The sequence below is a fragment of the Schistocerca serialis genome, chromosome 9, assembly GCF_023864345.2.
Source record: "Schistocerca serialis cubense isolate TAMUIC-IGC-003099 chromosome 9, iqSchSeri2.2, whole genome shotgun sequence".
Lineage (NCBI taxonomy): Eukaryota > Metazoa > Arthropoda > Insecta > Orthoptera > Acrididae > Schistocerca > Schistocerca serialis.
Window position 1 is genome coordinate 132918022 of NC_064646.1, and position 15621 is coordinate 132933642.

General features: G+C 39.3%; 1 protein-coding gene across 1 annotated transcript in view; it reads right to left on the bottom strand.

Moving 5' to 3' along the window:
• Positions 1–15621, bottom strand: part of LOC126418622 (ribonuclease P protein subunit p29) — a 101099-nt gene that overhangs the window by 84918 nt on the left and 560 nt on the right. Inside the window, exon 2 of the mRNA XM_050085464.1 lies at positions 4764–4924. Within this exon, the coding sequence (XP_049941421.1) occupies positions 4764–4924 (161 nt within the window). The remainder of the gene's footprint in view (positions 1–4763; positions 4925–15621) is intronic.

The window sequence follows — 15621 nt, forward strand, 5'->3', positions numbered from 1 at the left end:
AACAACAATTAAAAACTGACAATAGGAACAATATAAACAAAGATCATATTTATGAAACAATTTCAGTAAAACTGTTTTTTTCTAACACCCATACAGTGTTATGCAATGCCTTCCTCCTTGCAATTAAAAATTGCACATTGTTGTGCAGCAGGCTTATCCTGTAATCTTTCGTTGTTGACCATTCAACATGTCAAGAGTTTCACAAAATAATATTTCAAATCAAGAAGAAATAAGCTTACAGGCAAATTTCGCTTTCTCAACATCGATTTTGGAATCAATGTCCAGAAAGGTGTTCCTTTAGGACAACAAATTTGTTTCTTCAGAAAATAGGCACTCTGGGGCTTGGGGCAACATGGTGATCACATCGCAATCTTTTTCAATTACATATTTCAGCCAACTATATGATAAAGTTTTCTAATAAAAATTCATTTGCAATGAGAAAACATAAACTAAATACACAATTTGCATTATCTTATAATTTAGGATCGTTAATATCAGTGTACACAGAAGAATGTGCATAATGTCGCAGAAACAAATCTGTGATCATGAGTAGGAACATTTTTATGTATTGCTAAATGAATTTGAAATGTAAAGTATCATTTCATAAAAGTGGTAAGATATTATACTTATATCTGTTACCAATGAACGGTTATCGTCAGCTGCACTTAGAAATTTCGACAAATGATTATTGTCATCTGCACATAGAAATTTTGTTGAGTGGGTAATAAATGTGAATATGGTAACTGTGCGGAAACTAATTTGTGTGTGCATAAAATAGGGAGGCTGGACGCATTGTTTCATTTGTGGTAACTGTGCTGAAGAACATCAAATCTGCTAACTAGAAAAGAAGCAGGGAGAAGAAGAAAGATAATAAGGGTGCAGAAAATCATAATTATGTCACAGTACCAAAAAATCAAAAAGTGGTTGTAAGCAATGAAGTATCTCTCATAGTGGCAGTTAGGAGCAGAACACAATCAAATCCTAAGTGACAGACTTGAGAATGTTTAAAGATGGCTAAATTATGTAATAGTTGGGAAGAAATGAAGTATTTTTGGCAGAACAACTGAGGATAAACAAACGGGTTGTTCTTGAAAATGGGATCAACAACTGTTACTGAGATGCAGAACACAAACTAATACTTGCACTGCCCTCTCCGCTCTCTTAAAAGTTGAGGAAGGAAGAACATATTAGTGGAGAAAAAGGATGATCAAGTTTCTTGACAGCATTTATATTCCCAAATGAAATTTTCAGTCTGCAGCACAGTGTGTGCTGATGTGAAACTTAATGGCAGATTAAAACTGTGCGCCATGCCAAGACTCAAACTTGGGACCTTCGCTATTTGCGGGCAAGCCATGTCTTCACAATATCCTTTCTTTCAAGGGGTGCTAGTTCTACTTGGGAAATCTGGAAGGAAGGAGATGAGGTACTGGCAGAATTGAAGCTGTGAGGATGGGTCGTGAGTCTTGCTTGCTTAGGTCAGATGGTAGAGCACTTGACTGCGAAAGGCAAAGATCTCGAGTTCGAGTCTCAGTCTGGCACACAGTTTTACTCTGCCAGGAAGTTTCAGCATTTATATTAAAGAAGCAAGTTATAAATCTGGACTGACACAGCATCAGTAAACTGTTACTATCTCATCAGCAATGTGTCAGTGCACCAGAGGTTGGCCAGAGATATCAATTAATTCCAGTGTCTTAGATGATCCATCACTGAAATGGCATGGGATTGTGGCTGGTCATAAACTTGCAGAAATAAGGAATACCAGCAAATATTTTTTATAAAATATATAACTTACATGACCAGTTGCAACACTGTATTAATGTCATCTTCAGGCCCCTATGCAAACTGAATGGTGATATCCAATCACTGGTGCATTAGGACAGGTACCATGTATATTCACTTGTCTCATGGATTTCTATTTACACGATTTGTGCAATCCAGCAATGGGGAATGTCAAAGTAGTTGTTATATGGCTGGAGTGCACGTCACATGATTATACATGAAACCGTGGCTGGATATCACCCTTCAATTTATATAGGGACCTAAAGATGACAATAATGTAGTGTCGAAACTGGTAACGTAAGTAGTATATTTTATAAAATTATAACTGTTGGTATCCCTTATTTCTATAAATTCCAGCATTGGCTGTAGCCAACAGACCACCTGCCTACAGCACTGCAGTTAGCATCACCCGCCAAATCAGCCTCTCAGCAACAATTCAACATGACGTGTGCTGCCTTTACACTTTGGTGAGCTGTGTTAGAACCACGCTGTTTGTTTTATTCACGACCATGGTAGTGTTGGGTGTTGCAGTCTGATGGAAAGTGATTTTATTCATTGAAGTTTCTTTTGTTAAATTTATAACATGCTTAAGTTACATAGTGGCCGCAGCTAACTAAAACTTATATACAATTTAGTCTTGTTAATGATGTACACTGGCTGACATGTAAGCAAATGCTAAATTAAAAACTGAAGTCAATGTTAAGGTCAATAGTTCTCGTACCAGTCTAAGAAGAGAACTAATTTGTAACCTAAAAGCAGAACCAACTTCTAGACTGTAAACTCAAAGTGACATAAAGAATGAAATTTCTGTGTTGCAAAACACAATAGCCTCTTTAACCAACGAGTTACATATGGATGTTTTACAATAGTGGGATACGAAAAAAAAACCGATGATGTAACACAAATTCGGGATTTTGCTGAACACAAAGAAAATTAAATGCAAGAACAAGTCTCAGATACAAAACAAAGGGTAAATATTTTACAGAATGTCAAAGAAACAAAGGGGACTTCTTTTACAGATTTGATTTTGGCAACTTTGGATGAACGAGTTAGTGAGTTAATAGAATAGAAGTTTTATAAGCTGGTCAATTTATCACCCAGTACATTTAAGTCTACACAAAATTTAGAAAGCACTTAAGAGGAATTCTCCAAACTGTGGGGTAAAACAGTAAAAACAAGGATGAACTAACTAAGAGGAAATTTGGCGAAAGTTATGACCATTCTACAGCTGCATCCACATCCACACCTATACTCTGCAAACTACCATCAGGTACATAGTTGAGGGTACATTCCATTCACATATGGGGCATAACAAGAATGATTATCTGAATGCCTCAGTGCACGTAGTAATTATTCTAGAAATTACAGAGCCAACCACAACCATAAGAGAATCACATACGTGGATACACAGTGCAGCATCAGACATTGTTACCACAATTATAGTATAACAATGAGTTCAGATGTCTAGCTAAAATAATGACAACTAAATAGCAATAAGAATAGTGCAAGTTCATGCTGGTTATTAGCAACACCACATTTGATGGAGAGGAGGAATAGGGAATACTTGTGTTCTAACAGCCAGCGTACAGGATACCACTGTGGTCCACTGAGACTTACTACAGAATAGCCAAGTAAACAGATACACCTGAGTATTGTGGTTCAGCTGAAAGGGTGTACTACATAAACAATAAAGACACAGTGGTCTGAGCTTTGTGAAATACTATTGATCATAAGAGTATTGACTAACAAATATCTCAAAAGAAGCAATGAAAGATTACTAGCTGCAATTGATCAGTAACTCCTTAAGTTAACAACAGGAAAGCAAAGAACGCAGATTGGCAAAATAGAAGGTGCTGTTGTGTTTAGCTCGAAGTCTCTACATAAAGCACAGTGAAAAAGAGTACTACAGAAAACTTGCTGGATTATTATTATTATTTTACAGAATGATAATGGAGAGTTTTATAAAGGGGTATTTATACTTCGGAGTGATCATTGCTTAAACGTTACAGTCAGGTCAGTATACAATTTTAAGGGTGCTTAGTGCAACCAGGAATGGAGTACATCCACTCCCTTCTTAACTGTGTTACTTGTGGAGAATCAGAAGCAAGTAAGAGGTCAGTACAAACTTCATAGGCTGAAAGTACAATGCAAAAACAATAGGATGTTTATATGTAGCCTCTGGATTGAACAGAGAAATGGGAAGAGCAAACTCTGAAAGTATTATAGGCTTAAAATGATATAAATCAAAAATTAATTGGAAATGAGTTTGATTACCACCACATAAAACTGGGCAAGGCAATCAATTGATAGCTTGATTAGTTTTAAGAATAGCTCTACATTAAAATGATATTAAACATGAGATCAATGATTAATAAAAACAGAGCTGAAACAAGATAATACATACAACTTGCCTAGAATGTTGGGATATTACTCATAGGAAATAAAATTAAATAATATATGTCATGCCCTGGTGGCTTTCGTTTTACTTCTAAAGTTTAAATAAAGAAAATTAATTAGATATAAGTTTGGGTTAAAATTACAAATGTGGTGAAAGATGTGAGTAATATTAATGTTGATTACATAGTTAAGTTTTTCTTTTTGAAGATGACAACATTATTGAACCTCATTATGAAGTCACATCTAGAGAAGTTTACAGGAAAGTCTGTGTCCAATGGGAAAACTCTAAAAATGTTTTACCTTCACACTTTATATGAAGAAAAAGTGTCAGACAGATAGCAACTAATGACTGTAAAGAGCTCCGAAGTACAAGAAAATGTCCCAGTGAGTTGCAAATATGCTATTCTTGAACAATGCAATCGTGTCATATCATACTACAGAAAGATTTAAGGCTTTTGACTCAAAAGTTAATTTCTAAAATTTAAAAAGAGGCTGTCGATTTCTTCTCAAGACATTCATTGCAGCCAGTGAGTAAGAGGCTGATGATTATGCTACCTCTACATAGTCGAAGTAAAGTGGAAACTTGCCTTTTTCAGTTCTCCATTTATCCGCTTTGTGTCAGTAGCAGGTAATACTGATGATAAATATGCTTTTACTGCTTGCTCTTTTGAGTCGCTATCAACAGCTGACTGTGTTGCTCCAAACACTCGTTCCTGAAGTGTCTCAGGAAGGGGAGAATAAAGTAATTCTGGAAATGAGTGCTGTCATAGTTAGAATGAAAGCAATGCAAAATGAAACATTCACAATTGTAAAATTAAAGCTATTTAACATTGGCTACTAATCATCCAGTTCATAATTATCAAGTAATGAAAATCGAAGCTGAATTCACTTCATCTTTAGCAATATTTTTCCAGTACTCAAATTAGTGCATTAAAATAACTTTATGTGAAATTAAAATTATGGTAAAATTTACCATTTGCAACATTAGTTTATTTACACGAACAAGAAACAGCTTCCCTTATAAAATGAGTTTTTCCCAAAAAACAGCATGTTCCAAAGGAAGATGAAAACATCCTCACTTTTTATAAAGGGACACCATTCATCAATATGTGAATTGTAAGGGAACGGGTGAAGTAGGCAAGCGATCGTCCACCCTCCAGCGCGGTACACATGTTTCCGTCACAGCTGATTCGGCATTGCCGGGTCACTGCCCGCACGAGTCAGCTAGCAACGCAGAATAAAAGTGGGTCTTTCTGTCGGCCGGGCGGCTGTTGTCATCAGACACCCTGCTGCGTCGTCAGACACCTGGCTTCCGTGTCGCGTTCGGGTCGGTAGGCTGCGAGGACACTGACCGCTTCTGAGTATGTATGTAATGAGTTTTTAATAAAAATTAAAGTAAATTATTTGACCGTGTTCAAATGCTGATCACCGGCTCACCCTAAGACCCTCACGCCCACCCGCCATCATCCTGACCAGTCAAATACCTTATAAAATGGTGTCAGAAGTGGGATCCTCTGGAAATACTTTCGTGGGGAGAGAAGAAAACCTACAGTCTTCCAAGAGGGTATAGCGGTGATTGGCATTGTTCGCGAAGTTCGTGTTTCATATCCGTACGTGGAAGCAGCACAAGGCAGATACTATCCAGGCCCATACCATCCTCTGTCGGAGCACATCTCTGCAGACGATGCAATGGAACGAGACCCAGCACTGAAGGCAGGACTGCAGCAGATACTGGCTTTGCTTGGCGTGCATGCGAACAGCAATGATGGCAAATTTTTAAATAAATAGAGTGACCGGGTTATTCAGTATGGCAGAGGCACAACAAGATTTGCAGACTGTTATAGCACAGTTACGAGAAGAAATTCAGCGATTGAAAACAGATTCAGAAAGTAGAATGGATGTGGGACAAGTGAATAGTAGCCTTCGGAATGTAGCTGATGAAAGCACAACAGATTCAGCAGTAGTTAAAAATTTTTCTTTGATCCCCACAGTTCCGGTCTTCCGTGGGAAGTCTGGTGATGATATTAAAGTATTTTTTAGTAAACTGGAAAACGCAGCAAGTTTAGGATCCTGGAGAGATTCAGATAAAGTAACCATGGCAAAATTGCGAATTCAAGATGATGCACTCGATTTTGTTATGTGTGATACCATGTGCACTCGAGCAGCTACCTATGACGTTTTTAAGCAGACACTGGTGCAATGGTACAAAGGGAAGAAGACAGCAAGATTTTACAGGGAACAACTGCACAACATGCGTATACTGGACGGAGAATCTATTGAGCATTTTGCTGATCGCATTAGAAAAGCGAACGCTAATACGTATGAGCTCAGCGAGAACAATTCGTACAATGAGGAAAAATTGTTTGAACCAGGACAAAGGGCATTAGATACATTTTTGAATGGGTTACAGGGTGAAGTCGGTTGTGCAGTCAGATTGGCACGTTGTGAGACATTTGAAGAAGCCATACAGACAGCAGTTCAATTTGTGGAAGAGCTACGGAGACCTCAAATAGACCGCAAACCGGATCGGCATGGGTTCGAAGCTTATTCAGGAATCAGTTATCGTGGGAACGGGCAACAGGCAGCCAATACTCGTGGGAAAAAGATTCAGTGTTTCGTTTGTGGAAAGGAAGGCCACATAGTGAGGAACTGTAGAGGAAGGAATGCAAGGAGTACGTTAAGCGACAGAGGGGACGGGAGGGCCACCACTACTTCCGCCCCCAAGAAGCGATAGTTACTGCGAGCTCCACGAATGACAGTTCTCAAGGCCTGCTTGTTAACACAATTTACCATGGACAGAATGTCTGTTTTCTAGTTGATACAGGGGTTCAAATTTCTCTAATGTGGTGCCATGTAGTTAAAGAGAGAAGCTGGAGGCAGTGGAGTTGTACCATTAAAGGGTTAAATGGCAACCAGGTGCACAATTATGGAGAAGTTGTGATTAACTTCGTGACAGGCCAAGATGAATATGAGGCCAGAATGCAAGTGATAAGAAGTAGAGAGAAACGCTACGAAGGTATACTAGGGTTGGATTTCCTGCCAGCTAATCACGCTCAGATTGATGTAGCAAAGAGAGAATCCAATTCGGTCATCATGATTATGGCTGCAAAGGGCACTCTAAGAGTCAGACTCAAAAGAATGTTAGTGACGCTGACGTAATGCGAAACCAAGTAGCGGCACAAGTATACCGTTCCGAGTCAACGTACATTTGACTGAAAGTGAGCGCATTCCCCAGGGAACAGGAAAAACACTGTATATCGACATGAAGATACCGAAGTTCTGAGGAAGTAATTTGTTGTTAACAGAGCCATCAGTAAACGGTTTGCTAGACCAGAAGCACTGTTATGTAGCAAGAACTGTCAGTGATATTGAGGACGAACCAAATGGGAAACTGCGAGTTCCAGTGAACATTACTAACATGAGTAATGCAGAAGCGGAATTACCACGGGGAACTCCTGTGGCAACAGTATCGAACCTAGATCCACAAGACGTGATAGAAATCCCTACCAAGGAGAAAGATATACAAGTAGCAACTTATGGTCCACCGAATGTCAATACAGGAGAGGCAACTGTCGAAGCACGTGGATCAATCGAACAAGAGCTGGTTACTAAATTAAACCATTTATCGCCGGAGGATCGGGAAATAATTTTACCAGTGCTACTTAGATACTCTGATCTCTTCCGTGAGTGGGATAATCTTCCAGCAACTCCATTAGTTCAACATAGAATAAATACCGGAAGAGCAGCAAAAATGGTTCAAATGGCTCTGAGCACTATGGGACTTAACATCTGATGTCATCAGTCCACTAGAACTTAGAACTACTTAAACCTAACTAACCTAAGGACATCACACACATCCATGCCCGAGGCAGGATTCGAACCTGCGACCATAGTGGTCGCGCGGTTCCAGACTGAAGCGCCTAGAACCGCTCAACGACCATACAGAATTCCTTATAACCAATAAGCCTTAGTCGACGAGATGATTAAAGAACAACTGGAAGTCGGGTTTATTGAACATAGAGAGGCATATGATCCAGCCTGGGCCTCCCTCATCGTGATCGTAAAAAGGAAATCGCCTACAGGAGAACAGAAGTACCGATTCTGTGTTGCCTACCGGAAGCTGAATGCTGTGACGTTACCGGATATTCATCCATTACAGGATCTTGTACACTCGTTGGATTATCTTGGTTTGTGCAAAATCTTTTCTGTTTGTGACCTAACCAAGGGGTACAATAAACTGACTGTACATCCAGACGATCGGGCTAAAACATCGTTTATTACGCCTACAGGTGTGTACAAGTGTAACCGTCTTCCTTTCGGTCTACAGAATGTGCCAGCAACATTTCAACGTCTGATGGATACAGTCCTCAGAGGACTAACCCCCACACAATGTCTGGTTTACCTCGATGATGTTATTATCTTGTCAGGACATGCAACAACACGCTGAAGGATTGACAGCTGGTTTTGAGAGACTACGCAGAGCAAAATGAAGGAAGTATGGAAGCATGTAAAGTTTCGGAACCATCAGTCCTCTTTGCAGCAGGCCGCGCAACACGATCGCAGAGCAGTCGTACCTAAGTATTGCGTTGGAGACTTAGTCTATTTGAGTAACCCAGTGTTGAAGAAGGGTCACGTTAAGAAATTTAAATTGCATTGGAAAGGGCGATATAAGGTCCTTGAAATTATCTCCCCGGTCACATTAAAAGTCCAATTGCCGTTTCACTCTATCACAGTGCACGTGAACCGTGTAAAATATTTGAGCAATCCAGCACCGGAACCAGCTGATGAACCAGAAGAATGACCCCGAGGCAGACCCTGGAAGCAGGTGAGACATCCACAGAGCACTCCTGGTGGTAACCAGCCAGTGTGCCGTCGACGCCGAGATCCACAGTGCAATACTGAGAAGCCAGGTCGCCGCCGAACGTGCCCCAGTGCGGCCCCGCGCTCCCCCTCGTCAATGTATTTGCTACGGCCGAGACAACACTAAGCGTGTGCTAAGTGCTTATACATCGTTTGCAGCAGTGTGCAGTGTCTAATTGCGTATGTGCAGAACTGGAAGTGTGTTATTCTGGTAACAACTAACTGAGTCAGTGTTAAGATTGTTCTTATTGCAGAAGACTAACTTCTTGCCTTTATTATGTTAAATTTAAGGATAATGATTGTTTTTGCTTTGATCATTTGCTTTTATTTTACGAGGGTTGCCCAGTAAATAATGCCCCATATTTTTTTTCTCCAGAAGTATTTATTCCACAACAATCAAATTTACATATGTGAAAGACTGATGTTTTGTTTACTTGCTTTATTTTTCCACATAATCTCCTTCAAGTTCGACGGCCTTTTTCCAGCGAGACACAAGAGCGTGTATTCCCTGCCGGTAAAAATCTTTACTCTGCCTACAGAGCCAGGTTGTCACTTCGTGAATCACTTCTTCGTCATCGGCAAAACGTCTTCCACGAATGAAATTCTTCATTGGCCCAAACAAGTGAAAGTCTGAAGGAGCCAAATCGGGGCTGTAGGGTGGATGGGGTAACACTATCCAACCCAGTTTCGCGATGTGTTCACAAGTCCTCAAACTTGTGTGAGGACGAGCGTTATCATGCTGAATCAAAACATCCTGTGGGTTAACATGACACCCAAGGCGCCGGAAGCGCTGCTTAAGTTTGTCTAATGTTTTGACATAAGCCTCTGAATTAATGGTACTGCCTTTTGGCATCACATCAATGAGAATTACGCCCTCGCAATCCCAAAACACAGTCATCATGACTTTTCCGGCTGAAGGAACTGTTTTGAATTTTTTCTTCTGTGGAGAATAAGCATGACGCCATTCCATCGATTGTCTTTTTGTTTCGGGCTCAAAGTGATGCACCCAAGTTTCATCACCTGTCACAATCCGTGACAAAAAGGCCTCCCCGTCAACGTGAAAGCGTCGCAACAAATCGAAAGAAATGTCTTTTCTTTGGGATTTGTGATCGACAGTAAGACACCGAGGAACCCATCTTGCACACACTTTTGAGTATCCAAGCTGATTGATAATCACATCCACACTTCCTTTGCTTACTGACAACTCCAGTGCCAATTGTCGAGTCGTAATGCGTCGATCCCGTCGAATGAGAACATCAGCCCGCTGCAACATGTCAGGCGTGACAGCCGTGGGAGGCCTTCCCAACCGCGGCAAATCTCGGAGCTCCGCAGCACCGCCCTCTGATGCTTTCACCCTCTGTGCCCAGCGACCAACAGTACTCCTATCGACTGCAGATGTTCCGTAGACGTTGCACAAGCGTTTATGAATATTGCCCTCGGTTTCTTCCTCTGCTACGAGAAATTCAATCACTGCACGTTGTTTCTGACGGATGTCACTTGCAGACGCCATTTTAGAACATTCCTACACCACCGCTCTCTGTCGGAGAAAATTTAAACTTTGCGTACACACGCGGGAAACTTCAAATAACTCGCACCTAAAGTGTCACATTTCTAATATTTTTTATTTCGGAGAAAAAAAATATGGGGCATTATTTACTGGGCAACCCTCGTAGGTTTTGTTTGTCTTTTAGAATTCTTCCGCATCAATCTGGTGTTCTTTTCGAACCACAGACTAGTATGGTACAGTACAGTTGTGTATACAGCTGTCAGAGAGATCTTTTCATGAATGTTCAACCCCGGAACTACTGTCCCAGCAACCTGAAAACACTCACTCAACCCTTCCTACAACGGTTCGCAGAAGGTATCATCTACTCTTTCAACTCAACAATTGACCTGACCTTCATGTGTAACAAGTCCTTCTCCCCCTTTACCCAAAAGATACAAGGTAGTGGTTTTGTGGTAGACATAGAAAACTGTGAGCTGTCAAGTGACTTTTTCCATGTATCCCAAATATCTCAAGGCACCTTGTATGTAGAAGTCAAGTTATCTGTAACTCCCATTTCTACTGTATTCCACAATAATACTTACTTATTTGAGTCAATGAATTCATTCAACTTTAATTTAAGTGGGACTGTCAAACTGTACAACCAATTAGTTCAATCCATAAGTACTAGTGGCAACGATTTGAATTTGATTCGTGCTTTTAACAGTATTAACCAGTATCGACAAGCTACTCAGATTACCATTACTTTAAAGCTTTCCATTGGACTAACTACAACTTTTGCAATAATTTTGTTATGTTTGATCACCTTTGGTTTTTATGTATTAAAGCGGTCAAGGCCCTCTGCACCTGCTGAGCTCAAATGCGTTACTGCCGGTGACATTGTAGTTGACTTAGCAACTATTGTGAATGAAGCCTAAGGTTATTAGAAGTTATTTGGTACAGGATTGTTAATGAGCCACCAGGTAGCTCAATGTGAATTTTTATTCCCTACTGATTTGTTTCTGGTTTTGGAGTCATTAGTTTCTCATGCTGTTAATAATTTGAAACTTAATTTTTTTATTTTCCTTTTTTGTTTGGTACTAGTATGGATTGTACCACAAAATTTACTAGTAATTTGTTAGCTCCTGCTGTGGGTAACAATATGGTCACTACATTTAAATATTTTCATATGGTCTCGTGGCAGAAAGTATGTTGTTGAGTAGTGCAGTGAATTGCTGGCATAACAATATTTGCACTCTGAGCAGAAAGGGTTTCTGGGTCATTAATGGTTATTTTGTTTTTGTATCGCGTGTATGTGGGTATGAATGTGTGGGGGTATGAATGACATGCCAGGCTAGATATATTTGTCAGCTGACTTTGGGTAGTTAATGCAGTTCATTCTTATGGCTCTTTGTTCTTTATTGTACGAAGTGTCCTGTGTGTGCTTATGTATGAAATTATCTTTGGGCTATGGCTATCAAAATTTATAATGAGGTGTTTTTTTTTTTTTAATGGTTTGTCTTGTTACTTCAACCTCTTATTTCGTAGGTCATACTGGTGGGTGTCATGGAGTATGTTGCAGTTATTTTGGTCTGGTTAGGTTTGCTAATAGTTTATTCTGTTAGCTGTGGTCTAGCGGTATCATGGACATTGTTTAAAGTTATACAGGACAAGTGGAATTTTCAATATCCAAACTCTCTCTTTGTTATTGTGGCTCTGTTGATTGTTGATGTTTTCATTTGGTTCATTTTTGCATTGCTATTTCTTCTGGTGCATCTTCATTATTAGGCTTGTCAAATATTTCGTTCATACTCATCTAAAATGCCCTAATTTCCGTACTTGTTCTATTAGTTTCATGCTGTTTTTGTAATTAAACATTTTTTGTTTTTTGTCTGTTTGCATGTATAATGTATCTGCTTGCATCAAACATAACGAGGTATCTTGAACAGAATGATTTCCTCAATGCAAACCAGCTGGATTTCAAAAACATCAATCACGTGAAACCTAACACTCACTTTTCTCACATGACATACTGAAAGCTTTGGTTCAAGGCAGTATTTCTTGATTTCCAAAAAGAATGTGATCAGTATGACACCTACACTTATCATCAAAAGTTCCATAATATGGGGTATCAAGTGAAATTTATGACTAAATTGAGGACTTTTTGGTAGTGAGGACACAGCATGTTATCTTGGATGGAGAGTCATTATCAGGTGTAGAAGTAACTTTGGGTTGGTTGGTTGATTTGTTGAAGGTATCAAACTATGAGGACATCAGGGCCTTTGGGTTAGAGAAGGAAGTCTGTTCTACCCTTTCGAAGGAACCATCCCAGCATTTGCCTGAAGTGATTTAGGGAAATCATGGGAAGCTTAAATCTGGATGGCTGGATTCGGGTTTGAACCACCATCCTCCCAAAAGTGAGGCAAGTTTGCTAACCACTGTGCCACCTCACTTAGTGTAACTTTGGGTGTGCCGCAGGAAAGTCTGTTGGGACCCCTCTTGTTCACATTTTATATTACTGAACTCGCAGACAATATTAGCTGTAAAGTCAGACTTTTCGTACATGATGCTGTTATCTATAATGAGGTACTATCTGAAAGAAGATGCATAAATACTGAGTCAGATGTTGGTAAGATTTCAACGTGGTGCAGAGATTGGCGATTCTGTCTACGTGTTCAGAAATGTAAAATTTTGCCCTTCACAGTATCGATGAGTCACCACTGGAATCGGCCAACTCATACAAATACCTGGGTGTACCATGTTGTAGGGATATAAAACAGAATGATCAAGGAGGTTCAGTCATGGGTAAAGCAGGTGGTAGACTTCATTTTATTGGCAGAATACTGGGGAAGTGCAGTCAGTCTACATTTACATATCACTTGTGTGTCCAGCTCTAGAATACTGCTCAAGTTTGTGGGACCTGTACCAGATAGGACTAACAGGTGATACTGAAAGTATACAGTGAAGGGCAATATACTACAACACCCTAGGTATCATTCACATAGGGATTATGAAGATAAGATTAGAATAATTACTGTATTAACACAGGCATTCAAACAATTGTTTTTACTGCACTCCATACGTGAATGGAACAGGAACCCTAATAACTGGCACAATGTAACATACCCTCTGCCATGCACCTCATGGTGGTTTGCAGAGTATAGATGCAGATCATATTATACAAGCGTTAAGTAGGGCACAGATTATAAATGGTCTATGACGTATGAGTATCTGACATCTTGATATCATGAATCAAAGCTGAAATGTCTTAACACAATTTTTGGCAAGTTCCATGTACAATTGTAAAATGATATGCTCCTGAAATGATATTGATAATAAAATCATACTTAAAAGAAGATCTACCATCATATACTCAAAGAACTGAGCTCTAGAATGTAAGTTGCAGTGGAATCCCATAAAAGAACTGATTTTGATACACCCTCTTCTGCAGACCAAGTCATATTTAAATAAATGAACAGTTTTTCCACCATGCTGTTAAGACGAATTCCATTCTGAGCATTTTAATATACAGACAATTTCAAATAACAATGATCTGCTGTTTCAATGAAAATGTTTGATATAGTATTCAAATAAAGAAAAAAATATAAACCATATCATATAAGACTTCATACATCAGTATATGACGGCCTTAATATATTCAGCCAACAGAAAAAGTTCCAAAAGTACGTATCCCATTTTGTAGTGCATTCTCGAGCAAAATAGAATGCATACGAGGTATCAGACCTATGTTTAAAGTGCCAAGGTAAAATAAAGCAGCAATTGTAGAATCAATAAAAGACTCATTAGTTAAAACTTCCAGGCTGAGACGCCATGGTCAATCTATAATACTACTACTTCCTGACATTTTGTTGCTAACTGCAGACAACATCGTTGGCTCATCTCGGAAAATGTTGTCTGCAGTTGGCAACGAAATGTCAGGAAGGAGTAGCTTTATAGATCGACCATGGCCTCTCAACTCGGAAGTTTTAAGTAATGAAGACGCTGGCATGAAAGCCATTTTATTAAAAGAATGCTTGCATTTGAAGGTATCTGGTGTTTACACGTGCCAAGCAAACTTTGAGAAAAGTACATATAGGGCAAACAGTTCACACTGTACCCAAGGTTTGTAGAGTGTAAATGATAAATCAGGGTCTTTTTTTTAAAAAAAAAAAAAAAAAATCAGCAATAATGGAATACAAACTCATGGCAGAAAGTAAGAATTCCCTGGGAGCTACAAAGCTTACATCTCATGTTTCATTTAACTGTGCTTGTGCAATAAATATAGCAGCAGAAATTCAGATAATCACATTTAAATTTAACAGAACTGGCTATTATCATACTGTAGTCTAGAGCTGAGCATTAGAGATGGAATGAATGCTCATAAAGAAGCACAAGTAAATATTTAATTTCATAGGAAGGTGATGGGGCTTGGGGCTGACTTTCTTCTCCTGCCCCTTAATTCTGGTCTGAGGATAGCTGAGGCTGCACTCACTTCACTGTCCACCTAGTGCACTCAAAACACGAACCAGGTGATGTCACTCCACCGGTGTTACTATATGTAAGGAACACAAACTGGTTCACTGATACTGTCATCGCCTGATAAACAATACAGTGAATGTCTCTGAAATCTCATGTTTTAATTGAAAGCATAACATGACTAGAAAACTGATAAAATTTTATACATGGATCATGTCACAATAAAACTCTGAATCCGTATTGTATACTGTCAAATATTTCACTTGGCATTTCGATGAATGATAGTTCTACTTCCTCGCATTCAATAAGTCCTAAGAATCCACATTTATAGCTCGTGACCTGCTCAGTTAGTTTCTTCCAGCCTTAAATGTATTCAAACTTTCCATAGCACTATTGTATGAGCACTTGATAGTCCAAATTGATGTAACTCCATCATCTGGTACAATAATAAAGAGAGAGGAGGAACGGGTCATATACATCAACACGCAACAATATAGGAACAACAAACATGATTTTGTGTGTGTGTGTAACAGACGAATATTTCGTTCATGTGTGACAAACATAACGAATAATGAATAACTTATTTATTTTATGAAACTAGTTTGTTCCATGTATAAACATAACAG